Raw genomic sequence first — 20,595 nt, forward strand, 5'->3', positions numbered from 1 at the left:
TTGACTTTATTTTATAAGAAATCGAAGATAAAGAAAATATACGGTAGAAAACAGGGTATGCCCGGCCTCAGAGCCTTATAGTACGCTTCGTCATTGGAAATGAACATCACAATGTTACGCCACTGCCTTTCTTCTCACATATACATATGATGGTGAAATGCTGTTGCATTCCCTGACCGCAAGTTCGTAGCTTTGACGTCAGTGAATTGTTCTTGGAGTAATAAGTTGCACTACAAGGAAACAATCTTCTGTTGGTGAGGTATCGTTCTACGTCAGTCATTTTATTAAATAGGACATCGGAACACGTATTTCCGCTTAAATCGGCGTTAAACAGAAAGATAGACAGAATGAAGGGAAAGATATAAGACGAGGCATAGCTCCTCCAATGGAGCTGATACTTTCCGAGACAAGGTAACTCCAACTCTTGTCTCGTAATAAGCCTTCCAAGGTGAAGACGTCATGATGTGGGAGAAATACATATAAATGAAAATGATTATGTCTGTGACTTCATACCTTTTGAACCACCCAATGACTTTTATCATTTCACTTTTATGGTACAACGTAGGGGAGGGGGATAGGCATATTACAGTATATTACAGTATTATGATAAAAAGGCCTTGTGTCCATCTTAAACACAAACTAAATACAACTTTCTTACAAGGCTGTCTATAATGTTTATTATAAATTAATTAGAAATGTTACAGTTTCGGAAGTATATCACTTCTTTTTTCAGACTACTAATCCAACTGAAATCTTAAATAATATTACATCAATTGTTATCTCTACCAATCAGGAATCACTTTTCTTTACAATTCAATATATATATATATATATATATATATATATATATATATATATATATATATATATATATATATATATATCCATTGTCGTAACATTTAAATTCTTAACATACATAATATATTAAGAATTCTTTATATTTCTTTTAAAATATATTAACTAAAATAAACACTAATTAACTACCTAAATATTGAAATTTTCTACCTGAATATTGAAAACTAATTTATTACCTGAATATTGTAAAAACGCATAAATAAATTTAACCCTATATTGTCCTTATATTCTACCTTTCTTCTTTCTTCTCTTTTTAATATGTCTTCCCACTCTTCATTAATATTCAGACCACTATTCAAGTTCATAGCTTTATAGTAAGCTTTTTTTTTTTATCCTTTTCGCTTCTTTCCACTTCCTAACCAGTTGTCTCCCTTCATATTTCAATATATTCGCTCCTTCCCAGTTTACTTCGTGACCTGTTTCCTCTACGTGCTTGGTTTCCCCTATATACACCTTATTACACACCCCACACGGTACTTCATATATCACTCCTTTTTTTTACATAATTCCGCTGCTGTTCTCATCTTCTTTTTCTTTATGATATCTATTATCTTCATTCCTCCTTTCCTGTACGTCTTAATACCTTCTCTCTTAAGAATTCTTCTTATCTTCTCTGATATCAACCCTGCACTTTCAATACCATGCCAACCTTTCTTCTTGTTCTTTTCTTTTTCTTTCTCATTTCTTTCCTTCTCTTCCTGCTCTTTTACTTGTCCTTTTTACTGTAACCATTCTCTTTCAGCTGTTCCCATAGTCTTTCTAAATCTTTTTCCTTTTGATCTTCCTTCATATTTATCATTCTGATCCTCTCTTCCATATTCCTAATTAAATTCAGTTTTGTTCATTCATCAACATCACTTCTTTTGTTGCAGTAAATTCCTGCTGCACATTCTTTTTGGAACCACGATGTTATAAAATTTCCATCCTTTGTTCTCATTACTTTGATATCTAAGAAATTTATTACACCTTCTTTTTCTATTTCCTCCTCTAACATGATACCTTTTCTTTCGTCATTCAATTCTCCAATACACTCATCTCTCATAATCACCGTCTCCTTTAGCCTAACCGGCATAATCGTGGAACGTAAAACTTAAAGATTTCATTTCATTTTTTCAATTCTCCAATAAATTGTTCTAATTGCCTTCTAGTTCCTTTCCAAACTCCAAAACAATCATCCACATATCTACAAAACAATAGTAATTTATCACCACCTTTTTCTATCACTGTTTTCTCCCATTCATTCATTACCAGATCTGCTATTACTGGGCTTACACATGATCCAATACTCAACCCTTCTTTCATTTTTACTATCTTATCACTTATCTTACAGAAACTATTGTCCCACACAAATCTTAAAGCTTTTTTCATTTTCCCCTTTTTCCAATTTTCAATTTCTCTGTTCTTCATTACCTTGTCCACTACTCTTACAACTTCTTCTCTCTTGCTGCTGGGGAACATACTTTTTACGTCCACACTAAACATAATAGTTCTTTCTTTTCTGGTTTCTAAACCTTTTTTCAATTCTTTCACTTCTGCTGAATTAACTGCCCTCTTGCTATCCTGAATTCCTCTGAGAGCTTCTGCAATCTTCTTTATCTTTTTCTCCAATGCTTCCATGAAATTACTCCTACAGTCTAACACAGGTCTTAGTTTTATTTCCTTCTTATGTATTTTAGGAAAACCTTTCATCTTCGGTATCCTTCCTTCTTCATCAAGAAACTTTGAGAATCCTTTTCTTATACCTTCTTCTGTTACCTGTCTTCTTATCTTCTTCTCCTCTTCTTTCCCTGCTTCTGCTACTTCCTCATATGTAATGTTATTCAAGTGCTTAAGCTTCTCTTCATACCATCCTTTCTCCATAACCACTATTGCACCCCCTTTATCCGCTTGTTCCACTATTATGTCTTTCCTGTTCTTAATTCTCTTTAAACCTTGTAATTCATTTTCATTTGATTCCATTTCTTCTTTTTTGAAACATTTTTCACTAATTTCACTATTTTTCTTCTTACTTCTTTAACCTTTTCTTTATCTTCTATCTCTTGTAAAGTTTCTTCCGCGCCATAAACCAATTCTTGTATGTCTGTATTATATTTGACTACCTTAAACTTGTATCCTAGACTTAAAAATTCCTCGGGGCCGCGGTGGCTCAGTGGTAGAGCGTTCAGCTCTGGTGCATGGGGTCCCGGGTTCAATCCCTGCTCCCGCCAAGTGAACTTTGTGGTGGACAAACACCGTGTGCGTGGGTTTTCTCGGGGTTCTCCCGTTTCCTCCCACTTTCTTCATTCCACCATTTCATTCATTTCTCATAATCACCGTCTCCTTTAGCCTAACCGGCATAACCGTGGGACGTAAAACTCAAAGATTTTAAAAATTCCTCTTCTTCTTTCGTAATCTCAGCTCCTCCAATAACTACTACCTTCTTCTTGGAATCATTACTTTTCTCTTCCTTCCATCCTATTCTTCTTCCTTTTTCATTTAATACATCTAATTTTAACCATATTAGGCATGGAAGTAGGCCTTGAGTTGCTTAATACGTATGTGAAATATACGTAGTTCTAAATACACCTTTGGTTCCCGAGTTCCGGTTTGGATGTGGTGAAATTTTAGCCAAAAATAAAACTTACTATTTAAGAATATGTTTTAGGGGATAATCGAGAACATGGAAGAAACTAGCTACTTGTTAAGTAAATAAATTAACGGTGTATCTATATAGTCGGGTAAAAATAAGGTTGAACCACAAACAAGTTGCAACAGAAAGTCTGACAGTTGTTTCTTACTGAAAAATAAGCGATAAAAACAATGAAATAAAGTTTACCAACGCTACTGTTGTCATAAGGCCGTCATATTAGAAAATGGTCGCCATACTGTAATTTAACGGTTTTCATAAAGTATATGCATTTTCTGATCATCGCATGTGATTCAAATGAGAAATTTTACGTCATAATGATTGTAAAGATAATAGAAGTCATACAAAGATGGACTAAGAGCTGGTCACCCCGGGTGATTGGCCAGGGCGTCGCCATACGGGGAAGATGCCAAAAATTCACTTTCCTCAGGTGAAAATGTTACCTTGGGCTGCTCCTGATATCATGTATTATTAATTGCAGCCAATGTTAAGTTCACAACGAGGAAAATAGTATGTTTTAACTCCTCTTATTGTTTCCTTCTTGTGGTTCAAGATTTCTAGTTGACTTTTTCCATGAAATGGGATTTTCCTGTTCTTATTCCGACATACAACGTTATCAACTGCGTGCAGCAGAGACAACAGATCTGTTGACCATGATTTGGACCAAGGAAGTTTCATTCAGTATGCAACAGACAATGTGGACAACATCCAAATTATAGATGGGTATGGGACATTTCACGGAGTCGTGCACAAATGCGATGACCACTCCAGAAGTTCAGATTAGAACCACAATGCCCCGTCACGATATATCAATCAAAGATATCCAGCAAGTAGCTCGAATTAATATCAAAGATTACCCAGCACTGGCAAGTAAATTCCGACATCTGTTATATCTTCCAATAAAAGAAAAACATTTACAGACACAACTGAGAACATTGACTGGATGTGGAGTATGTCTCATGCTTTAGAGCGTCCTGTTCCCATATGGTTTGGTACATGCCAAATCCTTCTGAAAGGAGATCATCCTGAGAAGTCATCTCTAACTTTCCTTCCTGTGATAGACTTGGAAACATCAAACGAGTCTTGCATATACTCTACCTTGGGTTCGTGTATGATTACGCTCGAAAGAATAATGCCATTCCAATACTGACATTCGATAAGCCCCTCTTTCACAAAGCACATGGGATTATAGCAAATGAAAAGGAAGACGTCCATTGAAGAAAATGGTTATACGTCTGGGAGAACTTCACCTGTTGATGAGCTTAATGGGATCCATCGGCTATATCATGGAGGAGTCTGGACTTAAAGAGATTTTAGAATTTATCTATGACAGCAGTGTTGTGAAGCATATACTTTCTGGAAAAGCAGTGGCAAGGGCGATAAGTGAACATCATAATATTCCAATCTTTGTTCGCAATGCTTTTCAGAAAAGCTATTGACTGTGAAAATGATCCAGCTGTCACTGTTGAAAAATCGGTGCTTTCAGTTATGTTAGAATTAAAGGGGCTTTTAAATGCAACAAAGGCAATGGAAAGCTTAAAAGAGAAGGTTTCATTTTTTTTCATTTTTTAAAAATAATACAGGACAGCCTCATTATTGGTTCAGTATATGAAAATGGGAGATTATGTTCGAGAATCCATTAGAGGCTGAACATATTGGGAACTGGTTAATGCATTTATCAGTTGTGAAGGACTTACATCCATTCTTGGCAGCAAGTGAATATAGAGCATACACTACAAGTTGTAGATTGTGTCTACAGAATATGTTGGAGTTAAAACATTCATCTCCTGACCTGTACAGAAAGTTCTGTGAAGGGTATCATGTTGTCCGAAGAATTGATTGTTTCTGGGGTGGACTGCCATTTGACTTAGTAATTAAACAGGTGCTGATGAAAAGTATGAAGGGACGAGGAGGCTTGACTCATGGACGAGGTATGATAGAGCAACAGAGAGCTCTGTGGGTTTTGTTAAGACCTCTCTTCGCTCAAATGAATGAATCTATGAAAGAGATCACAAACACGAATCGTAATATCAGTGAGTTTCAGGTGATAGAAGATGCAAACAAGCAAGAGAAGGATCTAGCAGATGTTGAGAAAGTAGTGCATTTCTTGTCTTCCTTGAATGTATTTGACAAAGAAAAACCTTTGAGAAATATTGTTAGTGGTGTGTGTCAATTCTGAACAAGGAGAAGAGATAGTTGTTAATTTGAATAAGATGAACTGTCACATATGAATTGTGCACTTTTTCAGCATCACTTTTTGACAAGGAAGGCCTTATACGTGAGACACCCAAATCCCAACTGGCGCATCCCTTACGGAAATATTCATATTGTGAATCTCTCTCTGATGACAAAATGTATTACGTTCTTCACGGTGGTTCACTTTTACATTGCATGCACTGGACACGAGAGGCATTTTTCAGCAATGTGATTAGTAGTTATGACGTGTACATTGAGAAGAAATACAAGAATACAAATCATGAGGAACTGAACCCAAAGGAACTGAAGTCCCAAACCCATCAACGTCGACAAAGAGCTGTAGTTGAACCTCCTGTAGCATTCCCACCAGAAACAAAGGTTGTAGCTAAAAAATGTGTTCATAGCTAATATTTAGAATAAACACAATTTTTTTCAGTACCTTGCAGAAAGATAAAGGTGTATCGGGTGTGATATCATTGAAGCACAGGGAGATGCTGATACGAAAATTCAAAAAAACAGCAATTGCTTCAGCAGAGAAGATGACTACAGTTGTAATTTGTGATTGTGCTGATTTGCTTGTTCTACTTATTCATTATGCTGTGAACATACTTTACAAAATTTTTGTGTTCAGATTCTAAGAGGAACTCAAAGGAAACTTTTGTCTACGACGTAAAATGCATTAGAGAACAATTGGATAAAAAAAAAAAAAAAAAAAAAAAAAAAAAAAAAAACATAACAAACCTATCGTTTACCCGTTCACTGCTTGGCTGTGACACAACGTCATGGCTGATTTCAGTTGGTAAAGGTGAAGTGATTACATTGGTAAAAGATGAATACTTCAGGAAACTTGTTTCTGTATTTTTGAATTCCACTAGTTCAGAAGAAGTAATCACAGTAAGCAACAGCCATGATATATGGAAAAGAAAGCAAGAAATTTTGAACGATGTTCGGTTTCGATTTTTTACTCAGAAAGTAGAAAAAAAATATTAACTCAATTGAAACCAGAGTCTTTACCGCCAATTCATCGTTCATGTGCCTTTCATTGTGAAAGAGTGTATCATCAGGTCCAGACTTGGCTAGGAAATATTCTAGACCCACTGCACTGGAGATGGCAAATAAAAGAGTAACTGCTGGTTTCAGTAAAAAACATCTCAACTTCCAGCGCCTCGTTCCCTTCTTCGACTTATTAAATGCAGCTGTTCAACTACTCAACGTGTAACTTTGCAGTGTAGTTGCAAGAATCAGGGACTGTATTGCACTACAGTTTGCACGAACTGTCACGGTGACAGTTGTTTAAACTCTGACTATTTCCATATGGTAGTAAGTGATAATGATTCTGATTATGAAATAGTGCTAATATAGTGCACTAAAATTTTTCAATTCGAATTAATAGACAATTTTAACTTTTAATATTTCATTTATGCATCCTGTACTATTATTTTCTTTCCAATTTTACTATAACTGCGAAAGTGTGTCTTCATCTCATTGTTCTCTCTGTGAATTCTGATTATCACTGTTATCATATTCTATTGTGTAGCCAAGTTTTATGTATGCTAAATGTGTATTCATATGCTGAAAACGAAGATTCAAGTAATAATGATCATGCGATCTGGGCAGAGGTTTTGTTTTCATGGAATTGAATATTTTTTTATAAACAGGTTTGTACTTTTTCATATCCATTCTGACAGAAGTCATTAATTCCAATGTCATTTATGTCTCGAGGGTAATCCATAAGGAATGTAAAAAATATATATTATACTGGTAAACAAGAAACAATTTCAATTTCAAATTTCACCTGAAATAAACACTTCTGCAGTTTACTTTTGACAAAATATTCAAAGGCATTTTACCCCCATAAACAAATCGCAACAAAAGCCTGACAGAGATTAAACGACCAAAAATTAAGTAGGCCTAATATTGCTGAATTTCAAATTCAGAAGCTATTAAAATAATTTTTGAATATTATATTTAAAAATAGTTTTCCATTTTAATTACAAAATTCATTCCAGGAACCATAGCTCATAAGGCGATATAACAATGGTGTGTTTTCCGGCCTATGATTACCCTACATAGATCTCAGTTACCTTACAATTGGCTGCAATTGTATAAATTATATACAGTACATACAATTTGATTATCTTAACAAGAGCTATGAAGAAAAACACCTTCACATGTCAGGTGATGCTAAGAAAATGCACAAACTTCCAGAAAACCGCTAAATTCCACTGTGGCGGCCATTTTCCAATATGGCGGCCTTATGACAACAGTGGCATTGGTAAACTTTATTCCATAGTTTTTATTACACTTTTTTCAATAAGAAACAACCGTCAGATTTTCTGTTGCAATTTGTTTGTGGTTCGGTCAAAATTTGACTTATTTTTACCCGACTAATAATAAAGTTTTTTCTAAAATCAACGAAAAAAGATTTTTTTTAAAAATCCTGCTTCTCAGTGTATCACCACCGGAAAAGTATTGAAATGGTATCGTTAAACATACAAAACTTGGTTCACTCTCTTTCCAAAAGTTACTTTTCATGTTTGACTGTTTTCGTTTCCAAAATTGCAATAGCTGGAAAATAGCTTTCAACTCTTCCCGATCCTGTTCCAGACTTTTCATTTAAATGTATTTTTTCTTCCCTACAACTTGTATTACCGGTACTGGTTTGACAGCTTTCCACTATTTCCTATCCTGAGCCAAACTTTTTATTTCCATGTTCTTTTCCTTCCCTATATCTTCTATTATTGAAAGATAGTTAATAAATAAATTTTCACGATAAAAAATCCTGATCTACCAATAATTCCATTCATCGAACACTTGTTCTATAGATAAGACAAAGCAACCATCCATGCATTGTAGTACAGCCTTCCCTGTCAGACAAGAAACACTGTCACGTCACCTGAAATGAGACCTTCACCTATAACCTACAGATATACAGTTTCACGCCTCGCTACTAGTTCTTTCACGTGAACACAAGAGGTCGTCTTGTCGTATGGCAAAAGTACACTCACCCTCAAATGCTCAGTGCAATGGTGTCTGATTTTTTGTCAATACTTTAAGCTTGCCTCTGCAGTTTAATGGCATGTAGTCAGCAAAAAACTTTTTTCAACTCGAAACTCGTATAAAAAAATAAATAAAATAAATTTACAGAAAGCAAATAGGGCTATGCGAAAGTAGCTACTACAATGGAAATTCTTTACGATGATTATGTCCGTCTGTCATCGATAAGTATCTGTGCAAAAACACAAGATATAGTAAGAAACTGTTTTCTTGTATTGATTTACCTTCAGAGGCATCATTTGGGGAGGGCATTTGCAACCTCTGACTTTAAAAAACTTATCCTTTTTAATAAAATGTATACTAATAAAAACAGTGGAACACTGTCGGTGGACAATCTTCCCCCTTGGCGAAATCTGAAAATAATACTGCTGTTTACCATGTTATTCATACGTCCTGATAATTTTCTTCATTTTTTCCCAAACCTTCTAGTTATCTTTCATTGCTTTTACCTAGTTTCTGTGTTTTCTTACCGTAGAATACAATAATCCACACGAAATACAAAATGTGGTGAGACAACAGTGGACCGTACTAAAGTTTCTCGTTGGGTTACTCGTTTCCATAGTGGTCGTGTGAGCGTAAAGGATTATGCAAGACCAGGAAGGCCGAAATCATCGACCGATGAAAGAAATATGCAACTTGGGGCAGATGCACTTGAACAAGATCACTGTGTGACCAGTGACACACTTTCTGACATCATCGAGATTCCATCTGCGTCAGTGGTTTTATATGTAATTTACTGTATAAATGAACTCCCCACTCATCCTGTACAAATATACATACATACAAAACAACTTAAACAATATACGTGGGTCAGTCAGAAAGTTAGTTGCACTCCTTCGTAAATATTTTCGGTTAAAGGCTTTTTTGATGAAACTGTGTGGCAACACTGCAGACATGTAGCTGTATCGTGTGACGTAGTGGTTTTCACGAGGCAAGTGGAGGTGTTCTGATAATGATCAGTCGTAAACATGTCTCAGCAGCTACACTTCATTTTCTGCGAAGAAACGGTTTTAGGGGGCAAAAGCCCCCACCTAAATTTTGAAAGTTGACGATCGAAAGGCATAAGGAAGTGAGCCGAAGTGAATGAAATTGTAGGCAGACATTGTAGACATAAAATGAGGGAATACGGGTTTCGTATTTTCCTTGAAAAAAGGGTTAGGTGGGGCACCGACCCCCCGAACATTGATCACGAAATATCAAAAGTGGTAATAACAGTATTTCAGAAGTGTGTAAGACATGAAGAATTGCAAAGAAACTTTGTGTATGGACAATACGAAAAAATAAAGGAATAAGGTTTGTTTTATTTTCTGCGGAAAATGGATTTCAGAGGCAAAAAATAGACCCCAAAATTTTGAAAGTTGACGCCCGTAAGGTAAGACGAGAACCAAAATGAATGAAATTTTGTGCAGACATTGTAGACACAAAATGAGGGAATACGGGTTTCATATTTGCTTGGAAAAGACGGTTAGGTGGGGCACGCACCCCTTCAAACCTTTGATCACGAAATATTAAAGTGCCAGTAACAGTATGTCAGATGTGTGTAAAAGAGATGAAGAATTGCAATAGGCAAAATGAATGAACAATAGGCAAAAAAATAAACGAATACGTTTTTTATTTTTGAGGGGAAAACAGGTTTTGGGGGCAAGAGCCCCCGTCAAACTTTTTGGAATTTGACTCAAAAAGGCAAGAAGAAGTAAACCGAAGTGAATGAAATGTGCACAAATATTGTAGAGGTAAGATGAGGGAATACGTGTTTCGTATTTTCCTGAAAGAAAAAAAAAACTGTTGAGTGGAACGATTTGTTGAGTTTCGGGAGGAGTGAACCGAAGCGAATGAAATTGTATATAGATATTGGATATGTAAAATAAGGCCTTTCGTGTTTTACAAGTGTTGTGTATTCATCCGATTTTTTTTTTTCAAATTTGGCATATCAACTACAAGCACAAACAGTATAACGTATTTTATAGTATTTCAGGAGGAATGTTTAACCCTTACACTGTTTTTACGCATACAAAAACGTGTCAATTTATTTCCAGTTAGCTGTTGATCTGCCAAATTTAAAGCAAAACGAATTGGGACACTTGAGAAAGACGAAAGGCCTTATTTTACATTGGGTCTATACAATATATACACACAATTTCATTTGCTTCAGTCCACTCCTTCCTGTGCTATTACGGTAATATTTACTTTTTTGTCGGAGGGGCCTAGGCCAAAGCACTGTTCTTCCTCAAATATTAAAACACGTTTCATTTATTGTTTTGCAAATTATCCCTATACGAAGTTTCGTTGCAATTTTCCAGTCTTTACAAGGTTCTGACGTATGCTTATTTGCACTTTCGATATTTCGTAATCAACGGGTTGCAAGGTCCGTTCCTCACTCAACCTTTGTTTTCAGGAAAATACGAAACCGAATTATCTCATTTTATGTCTACACTATCTGCCCACAATATCATTCAATTCGGTGCATTCCTTCTTGCCTTTTGGACCTCAAATTTCAAAATTTTGGGTGGGTGTTTTGCCCCCTAAAACCGTTTCTCCACAGAAAAGAAAAAACCGTATTTCGTTTATTTTTTTGCGTATTGTCCCTACACAATGTGTCATTTCAATTCTTCATGTCCTTCAAGCACTTCTGGCATACTATTATTAGCGCTTTTGATATTTCACGATCATAGTTTTGGAGCGGTCTTGGTCCCACCTAAACGTTTTTTTTTTTTTTTTTTCTGGATAATAAGAAACCCGTATTCTCACCGGTGGTGACGAAAAAAATTCGCCTGTAGAGAGATAATTTGCTGAGTTTTTTTTTTTTAATTTGGCCAATCAGGGCACCTTTAATTGTGTATATTTGACGATAACAGCTTTGAATCAGATAAAATGTACTCGCCATATAATTTTATTACAAAATGACGCGTGTCTGTTTAATTTCATAGTTCTCCCATATTAACTTTCTATTGATCGGCGACAATTTCCATTTAAGAGGACTGAATACGGAATTTTTAAAATGATCCCCATTGATTCATACGGGAAACTATTCCACTTTTTGAGCCGAAACGAGACTGAATTTCAAGGTTATGATTGTGTTGATTCAAATCATTAATTGCTCCTTATTCGTAACTGCATCTTATATTGTCATCTAGTGGCAAGCAACAGAACTCAGTGATGAGTGGATATTGGTCTCGCGGAGGAATATCAAGCTCGTATGTTTCTGCTACTCTCAAGCGCTAAATTCGAAGTTTAATACTTGTGTGGAAAAAAATCATGCCACGAATAAGTAAAAAGGTCATTAGGTTTTATCAACGAAGAGAAAGAAGGGGATTGAACTTAAAACGTTGGAGAGAAGAACAAACTTTTGTAAGCGAAGTTCAACATAAAATATACAATATAATTTTTGACATTATAAAGAAACCTTGAATGTAGGTTGGAAGAATCATTCAGAAATTTCAGCTCGAATTTGTTTCAGGCGGGCTCGCGTGTGGTGTTGTCAATTCTCCTGTACGTGTTCTGAGTGCGGCACAGTCACTATTAGATCAGTTGAGGAAAAAAAAAGAGAAAAACAGCTCGCACAATCAGCGAGTTGTTATTATTCTCACTATATTCACGTTTTAGTTTCTTACTATATTATTGTTTATAACTAAGCCATGACCTCTGCAGATCACAGTCATCTCTAATAATCAGTGCCAGATCTGGGGAAAGGGGACAAACGCTCCGAGCGGCAATTTAGGGGACGACAAGCTGAAAAAGTAAAAAGTAAAAGCTCCTACAAAGGAAATACAATCACCTATTGAATTCAATTTGCCCTAAACGTCTTTCAAATTTCAATACCAGTATGCTCATATATTTGTAATGTTAATGCATACAACGTACCTTCCTCTGCAATTCAAAATACGTAGGCAGGTCTCCATTGAACATTTAAAAAAATGGACTATATGATGCGAGGCCATGGTGGCCGTCACGTCGGCTAGTCGTGTTGTGTAGCTAATAAAAGATGACTCTTCTCCACTGCCCTGATCCGTCCCTTCAAACATTTTTTCTTCTATCGAAGCCAGGACTGCCTATTTGGGAAAAGTCTCAATGTTGACGATTGCTAGTTATAAAAGCGATGCATCCGCCGTTCTGTTGGAAAGGGTGGCGGGGTGGGGAAAGTCCCGCAAAATTCTACGTTGCCCAATGGGAAAATATCTAGATTCTACACTACCAATCTATATATATAAAATTGAAAATAACTGTTTGTGAGTAAATCTCCTGAACCGCCCAACAGATATCGATCAAATTCGTAACATGGATTAGCTTCAAGGCTGGGCTGGTTTTAGGCTATTCACTTTGATGTTAGAAGTGAGGGGTGGAGGAGGAGGTGTAAAAAATAAATAAAACTCAATAACTCCTGAACCACTCGACCGATCTCGATCAAATTTTCAACATAGATGAGGTTCAAGCCTGGGATCACTTTTATGATTTAAATTTGACGCAGCACCGTAAGGGAGGAGGAGTGGGAGACATATAAAATCAATTTATATAAGACTGAAAGCGACTATTTTGTAACTTAATACCTATTGAACTATCTGACCAATCTCAATCAAATTTTCAAGATATATGAGGTTTGGATCTGGAAACATTTTTCTAATTTCACTTTAACGGTACATCCTAGGGGAGGGGGAGGTGGACGAATAAGTAAAAACTAATAAAACCTAATATTTTTGAACCACTCAATCAATCTAGATCAAATTTTCAACATATATGAGGGTCGGGCTTTGGGTGTTTTTAATCGTTTCATTTTGACGAGCCAACATAGATGTGGAGGGAAAAATATATGTAAAAAGTAAAAATAAAAATGACTACTTTTGTGACTTCATCACTCTTGAACCACGTGACCGATCTCAATCAAATTTCCAACATACATGAGTTTAGGGGCAGGGATTGCTTTAGGTTATTCACTTTGACGATGCAAAGTAGGGAGGGGGAGGGGGAGAAAAATTTGAAAATGATCAAACATGACCGATATTAGAGTTGAATCCATAGTTTTCGGGGTCGATGAGAGAAACAGTGACACTTCTGCTGTTGTTTCAATGCAAGTTCAGTCCTAATAGTTGGGGAGGGGGAGGGTGCAATGGAGGAGAGAGGATAAACATTTAAAAATGATCGAAAATGACTAATATTAGTGTCGAATCAATAGTTTTAAGAGTAACAGAGATTAACAGTGACAATTCTGATGCCCTGTGCCGCAGCACGGAGGAGGGGTAGGGGAGCTATATAATAATAATAATAATAATCATAATAATAATAATCGAAAATGACCAATATTAGTGTCTAATCCACAGTTTTCGGGATCATTCTGATGAACTGTGGTATTTTCGATCGGAAAGATCATTGATCATCTCAGCGACCCCAAAAATCATGAATTCGACACCAATAATGGTCATTTTCTGTCATTTATATGTATATTTCCTCCTCCCCCATTTTGCGGGCCATGGCATCGAAAATGTCACTGTTTATCTCAGCGACCCGCCACAAATGTGGATTCAGCACTCGGTCATTTTCCATCATTTTTAAATATCTCCTTCTCCCTCTCCCCCAAATTATGGGGTTGAATTTGAATTTAAACGAAATAGAAAGTACCACTGTTCATCTAAGCGACCCAGAAAACTATAAATTCCACACTGATAGCGGCCACTATCGATCATTTTATATATATCACTTTCTCGCCTTCCCGCAAGTGGCGGAGCTGATCTTGCATTTAAACCGGATCGAAAATGTCACAGTTCATCAGAATGATCCCGAAAACTATAAATTAGACACTAATATTGATCATTTTCGATTATTATTATATATAGCTCCCCTACTCCCGTGCTGCGGCACACGGCATCAGAATATTCACTGTTAATCTCTGCTACTCTTAAAACTATTGATTCGACACTAATATTAGTCACTTTCGATCATTTTTAAATGTTTATCCTCTCTCCTCCATTGCACCCTCCCCCTCCCCAATTATTAGGGCTGAACGTAGATTGAAACAGCATCAGAAGTGTCACTGTTTGTCTCATTGACCCCGAAAACTATGGAGATTCAACAATAATATCGGTCATTTTTGATCATTTTTAAATTTCTCTCCGTCCTCCTCCCCTACGTTGCTTCGTCAAAGTGAATAGCCTAAAGTAATCCCTGCCCCTAAACTCATGTATGCTGAAAATTTGATTTAGATCGGTCAGGTGGTTCAAGATTGAAGTCACAAAGGCTGTCATTTATATTTTATTTTTTTTACATATATTTCCCCCTCCCATTCCCCCTCCCCTACGTTGGTTCGTCAAAGTAAAACGGTAAAAAAAACACTCAAGGCCCGACCTTCATGTATATAAAAAATTAGATCGAGATTGGTTGAGTGGTTCAAAAGTTATTAGGTTTTACTAGTTTTTATTTATACGTCCCCCTCCCTTCCTCCTAGGATGTACCGTTAAAGTGAAATTAGGAAAACGTTTCCAGATCCGAACCTCATATATCTTGAAAATTTGATTGCGATCGGTCAGATAGTTTAATAGTTATTAAGTTACAAAAATAGTCACTTTCAGTCTTATATAAATTGGTATTTATATATCTCCCCTCCTTCTCCGCCCCCACGTTGCTCCGTCAAACTTAAATTACAAAAACGATCCCAGGTCTGAGGCTCATCTATGTGGAAAATTTGATCAAGATCGGTCGAGTGGTTCAGGAGTTATTAAGTTTTATTTATTTTTACATTCCTCCCTCTCAGTTCTACCATCAAAGTGAATAGCCTAACCAGCCCAGCCGTGAAACTCCTCCATGTTACAAATTTGATCAAGATCTGTTATGCGGTTCTGGAGATTTAGAGTCAAAACATAGTGTTTTTCAATTTTATATATATTGAAATTAGTGTAAAATCCATAGTTTTCGATATTAGTGTAAAATCCATAGTTTTCGCGGTCGCTGAAATTTATATATATTAGTAGTGTCGAATCTAATTTTTTTCCTATGGGGGCAAGGTAAAATTTTACGGCACTTTCCACCAGCCCCTCCCCCCTTTCCAACAAAACGGCGGATGCATCGCTTTTACCACTAGCAATCCTCTACAATGAAACTTTTCCCAAATAGGCAGTACTGGCTTCGATAGAAAGAAAGAAAAAAAAAAGAGTTTGAAGGGCCGGATCGGGGTAGGGGAAGAGAAGATTCACAGTGTTAGGCAAATTTCAATTGAATTAACAATTAACAATTAATCTGTAAATTTAATTGTTAATTGCAATTAACAACTGAAGTAAATAATGGTTAATTGTTAATTGCATTTGGCCATTAATAAAGGAGAATCAATTGCAATTAATCAATCGATTGAAAGTAATTGCAGTGGAAAGTAATTGCAATTGAATTCAGTCATTCAATTGCAATTGAAATTAATTGGCAATTAATTCAATTGCAATTGATTTCCACAGCAATTACTTTCAATTGATTGATCAATTGCAATTGATTTTCACTGATTAATTTTCAACACTGTAGTTCAGAGAGGGTGTGGGGCAATGAAAACTTTAGCTACGACCAGTTGACCTACCACCCATCGTGACCCACGACCCGCCGTGACCCACTCTGACCCACCACCCACCATGAACCACTCTCACCCACTGTGACCCACAGACCTGTAGAAACCCATTATCATTAACTCTGACCCATAATTCATGCCCTCTTCTCTACTGACTAAGAGTTTAAGCTTCTAATAAAACAACGCTATGAAATTATCACTCATTGGAGTTTGAATTTCTACGATTAATCACTCAAGCACCGCTCTATTACAATAACGGTGGACCTGACCTTTCTAATATAAATAAAATAGAGTTTGTTTGAGTGTCTGTCTGTCTATCTGTGTGCGGCCTGTGAACCAGACGAATGGACGAAAGTTTTATAAATTTGGTCACGGGTAGCTTGGTCTAGGCCCCAGATCAAGACGAAGAGTGTTTTTTTTTCAACCGGGACCGGCCTGGGGACCAGACAAGTTGGCCGAGAGTAACCAAATTTTGGCCACGAATACCTTGGTTCAGGACCCAGAGCAAGGCGAAGCGTTTTTGACTAAATTCGAAGCAGGGGATCTCAGGGGGCGTTTACCGGGACAAGTAAAAGTAGTAGAAAATGACCAAAATGAGTGTCGATTTCATAGTTTTCGCGGTCGCTGAGATCAATGGTGAAACTCCGATCGCATTAACTTCCAAATTCACCCTATTCGGCTGCGGGCCGGTGGTCAACTGAGGGGAAGGGATACCGAAACGTAAAAGTAATCTAAAATGACCGATATTAGTGTAAAATCCATAGTTTTCGCGGTCGCTGAGATAAATGGCGATACTCCCACAGGCGTTGACTTCCAAATACAGCCGCCATCGGCTGCGGGCCAGAGGCATTGTTTTTTCAATTTTGGAACCAGAGGATCATAGGGGCTTTTACCGGGATATGTAAAAGTAGTAGAAAATGGCAGATGTTAGTGTCACATTCATAGTTTTCGCGGTCGCTGAGATAAATGGCGATACTGTCATTAGCGATTATTTTCTAATTCAGCCACCATTGTATGCGGGCCGGGAGTCGCCGGGGGTGAATTGCGAGACATGCAAAATTATGGAAAATGACCGATATTAGTGTCAAATCCATAGTTTCCACTCTCGCTGAGATGAATGGTGATACTCCCACAGGCGTTGACTTTCAAATACATCCGCCATCGGCTGCGGGCCAAAGGCGTTGTTTTTTCAAAATTGGAACCAAAGGATCATAGGGGCTTTTACCGGGATATGTAAAAGTAGTAGAAAATGGCAGATGTTAGTGTCACATTCATAGTTTTCGCGGTATCGGCTGGAGGCCAGAGGGGATTTTTTCATAATTGGAATCAAGGGGTTCTCAGGGGGCGTTTACCGGGACATGTAAAAGTAGTAGAAAATGGCCAATATTTGTGTCGAATCCATATTTATCGGGATTTCTCAGATGTATAGTGACATCCCCGATAGTGTTTACGTTCAAATTCAGCCCCATCGGCCTTCCCAATAAAAACACATGTACGTTGTTGGGTATATATTCACACAAAATATATCCAATTTTAGAAATGTTTCTTAATTGTTCTTCCGTTGTTCAGTTTGTTTACATTGATACTTTATCTGATCAGTGCGAAGAACGGGCATAACAGCTAGTACGAAATGGTAAAGTGTTTCTCATGGACCAAATTACAATGAATTCAATTACATAGATAATTATTATAATTATCATTGATAATTATTACCTTGTTGAATTATAGATACTTTTCAGTGGAAAAAGGATTAACATTTGAAATCCAAAATCAAGGTAAAGGAGACCAACGTAAATGAAAAAAATATAAAATTTTTCATATAATTAAGGGTACAGAAACTTAAAATTTCCATGTAATTAAGCTTACTGTACAAATTGTATATCTATTTTTCCCACAATTTAATTTCCTTGTGCTCTGAACGCTAAACAAGAGCTTCAGCAATTATTATAATAGAAAGCAGTGGATATATAATGCGAAGCACTGTATTTTGTTTCTCAATTTGTTTCTCAACCAACATCGATCGTTTTCGATTATTTTTTACAAATCAACCCACTACCAATTTCCCATATGTAGAAAGTCCTTAATTCCATAAAAGAGATTTTAAAAAATGCAAGGACACGTTCTGTTTATTTTTAGCTCCATAAATTCATGTCGAGTTTCGTGTCGAGCCGAGTTTGACAAATAGCTCCCTCGTTGAGCTCGTTTTAACTCGTTTCGAAATCATGATCTGATTATACTGGAAAGAGCAACCATGAAAAATGTAAACAGTAATGTGGAATACTTTTAGTGGTGCTCATGACAGGGTTGCATTTTGTCTAGTACTTTTAGTGCATCTCGAGGGGTACTTTTAGTGCATCTCGTCTCGTCTCGATAGCGAAACGACTATAGATTTTTATAACGAGACAGCGTCAAATGCCGTGAGCAAAGGTGTCATTAACTTATTCCGCAACCAACGAATTTCGGGATGGTTTTCTGCATAGTTTTGTGCCATTTTGTACGCCTATTCTCACTTTTTGTGCGTCACCGCAAGTGGATCAAAGTGAGCCTACAAATATGGCGAAACAAGTTTTTTTTATTTTCTGCGGAAGTACGGTTTTAGGGGGCAAACGCAACCACCCAAAATTTTGGAAGTTGAGGCCCGAAAAGCCAGAGGAAGTAATCCGAAGTGAATGAAATTGTGCACAGATATTGTAGACATAAAAGGAGGGAATACGAGTTTCTTATTTTCCTGAAGAAGAAAAAACGCATAGGTGGGACCCAGACCCCTCCAAAACTTAGATCGTGAAATATCAAAAGTGCTAATAACAGTATGTCAGAGTACTTGAAGGACATGAAGAATTTGAACGATGTATTTTGTAGGGACAATACGCAAAAAATAAACGAATATGTTTTTTTTATTTTGTGCGGAAAAGCGGTTTTAGGGGACAAAAGCCCCCTCCAAAAATTTTTGAAATTTGGGGCCCAAAAGGCAAGAAGAAGTGAACAGAAGTGAATGAAATTGAGCACAGATATTGTAGACGTAAAATGAGACGATTAGGTTTCGTATTTTCCTATTAAAAACCGTTGAGTGAGTCACGAACCTTATGAACCGTTGATTGCGAAATATCAAAAGTGCAAATAAGCATACGTCAGAAGTTCGTAAAGAATATGGAGAATAGCAACGAAGCTTCGTATAGGGACAATTTGCAAACCAATAAGTTAAACGTGTCTTAATATTTGCGGAGAAACAATGTTGGGGCCTATTCCCCATCCGAAAAAAGTAAATATTACCGTAATAGCGCAGGACTGGACTGAAGCAAGGGAAATTGTGTGTAGATATTATATAGTCCCTATGTAAAATAGGGCATTTCGTGTTTCTCAGGTGCCTCTATCTGTTTTGCTTCAAATTTGGCTTATCAACAGCAAACTGAACATAAATCAATACGTGTTCTTGTTTATGAGCAAAAACTTTGTAAGCGTTAAAGCTGCTTCCTGAAATACTATAAAATACGCTATAGTGTTTTTGCTTGTACTCGATCTGCCGAATTGAAAAAAATCGGATGGAGACAAGACACTTGTGAAACACGAAAGCCATATATTACATATCTAATATCTACATACAACTTTGTTCCCTTCGGTCCACTCCTCTCGCTACTCAACGCCATGGTCCATTCAACAGTTTTTTATTCTTTCAAGAAAATACGAAACACATATTCTATCGTCTTACCTCTATAATATTTGTGCACATTTCATTCACTTCGGTCCACTTCTTCTTGCCTTTTGGGTCAAATTCCAAAATTTTGGACGGGGGCTCTTGCCCACAAAAAACATTTTCCCCCGAAAATTAAAAAACATATTCGTTTATTTTTATATTTTAATACTACTATTTATAGACAAAGTTTCGTTGCAATCTTTCATGTCCTCTAGACACATCTGACATACTCTTACTAGCATTTTTGATATTTCGTGATCAAAGGTTTGGTGAGGTCCGTGCCCCACCCAACCCTTTTTTCCGGGAAATACGAACCCTGTATTCCGTCATTTTATGTTTACAATATCTGTGCAAAATTTCATTCACTTCGGTTCACATCTTCTTACCTTTCGGGCGCGAACTTCGAAAATTTTGTGTGGGTTCTATTGCTCCCTAAAACCGTTTTTCCGCAGAAAATAGAAAAAGAGAATTCCTTTATTTTTTGCGTATTGTCCGTACACCAAGATATGTCGCAATTCTTCGTGTCTTTTACACACATCTGACACATTGTTACTAGCACTTTTGCTATTTCATGACGAAAAGTTTGGAAGGGTCCGTGTCCCACCCAGACGTTTTTTTCCAGGAAAATACGAAACC

The 20,595-nt window shown here is 36.8% G+C and overlaps 1 protein-coding gene across 1 annotated transcript; it reads right to left on the bottom strand.

Moving 5' to 3' along the window:
- Positions 1–1,959: 1,959 nt before the first annotated feature.
- Positions 1,960–2,814, bottom strand: LOC145681759 (uncharacterized). The gene has a single exon (XM_081753372.1). The coding sequence runs from the start codon at positions 2,812–2,814 to the stop codon at positions 1,960–1,962; it is 855 nt and encodes a 284-aa protein (XP_081609498.1).
- Positions 2,815–20,595: the final 17,781 nt, after the last annotated feature.

The sequence above is a fragment of the Thermobia domestica genome, chromosome 3 (genome assembly GCF_964235325.1).
Source record: "Thermobia domestica chromosome 3, izTheDome1.hap1.1, whole genome shotgun sequence".
NCBI classification, from domain to species: Eukaryota; Metazoa; Arthropoda; class Insecta; order Zygentoma; family Lepismatidae; genus Thermobia; species Thermobia domestica.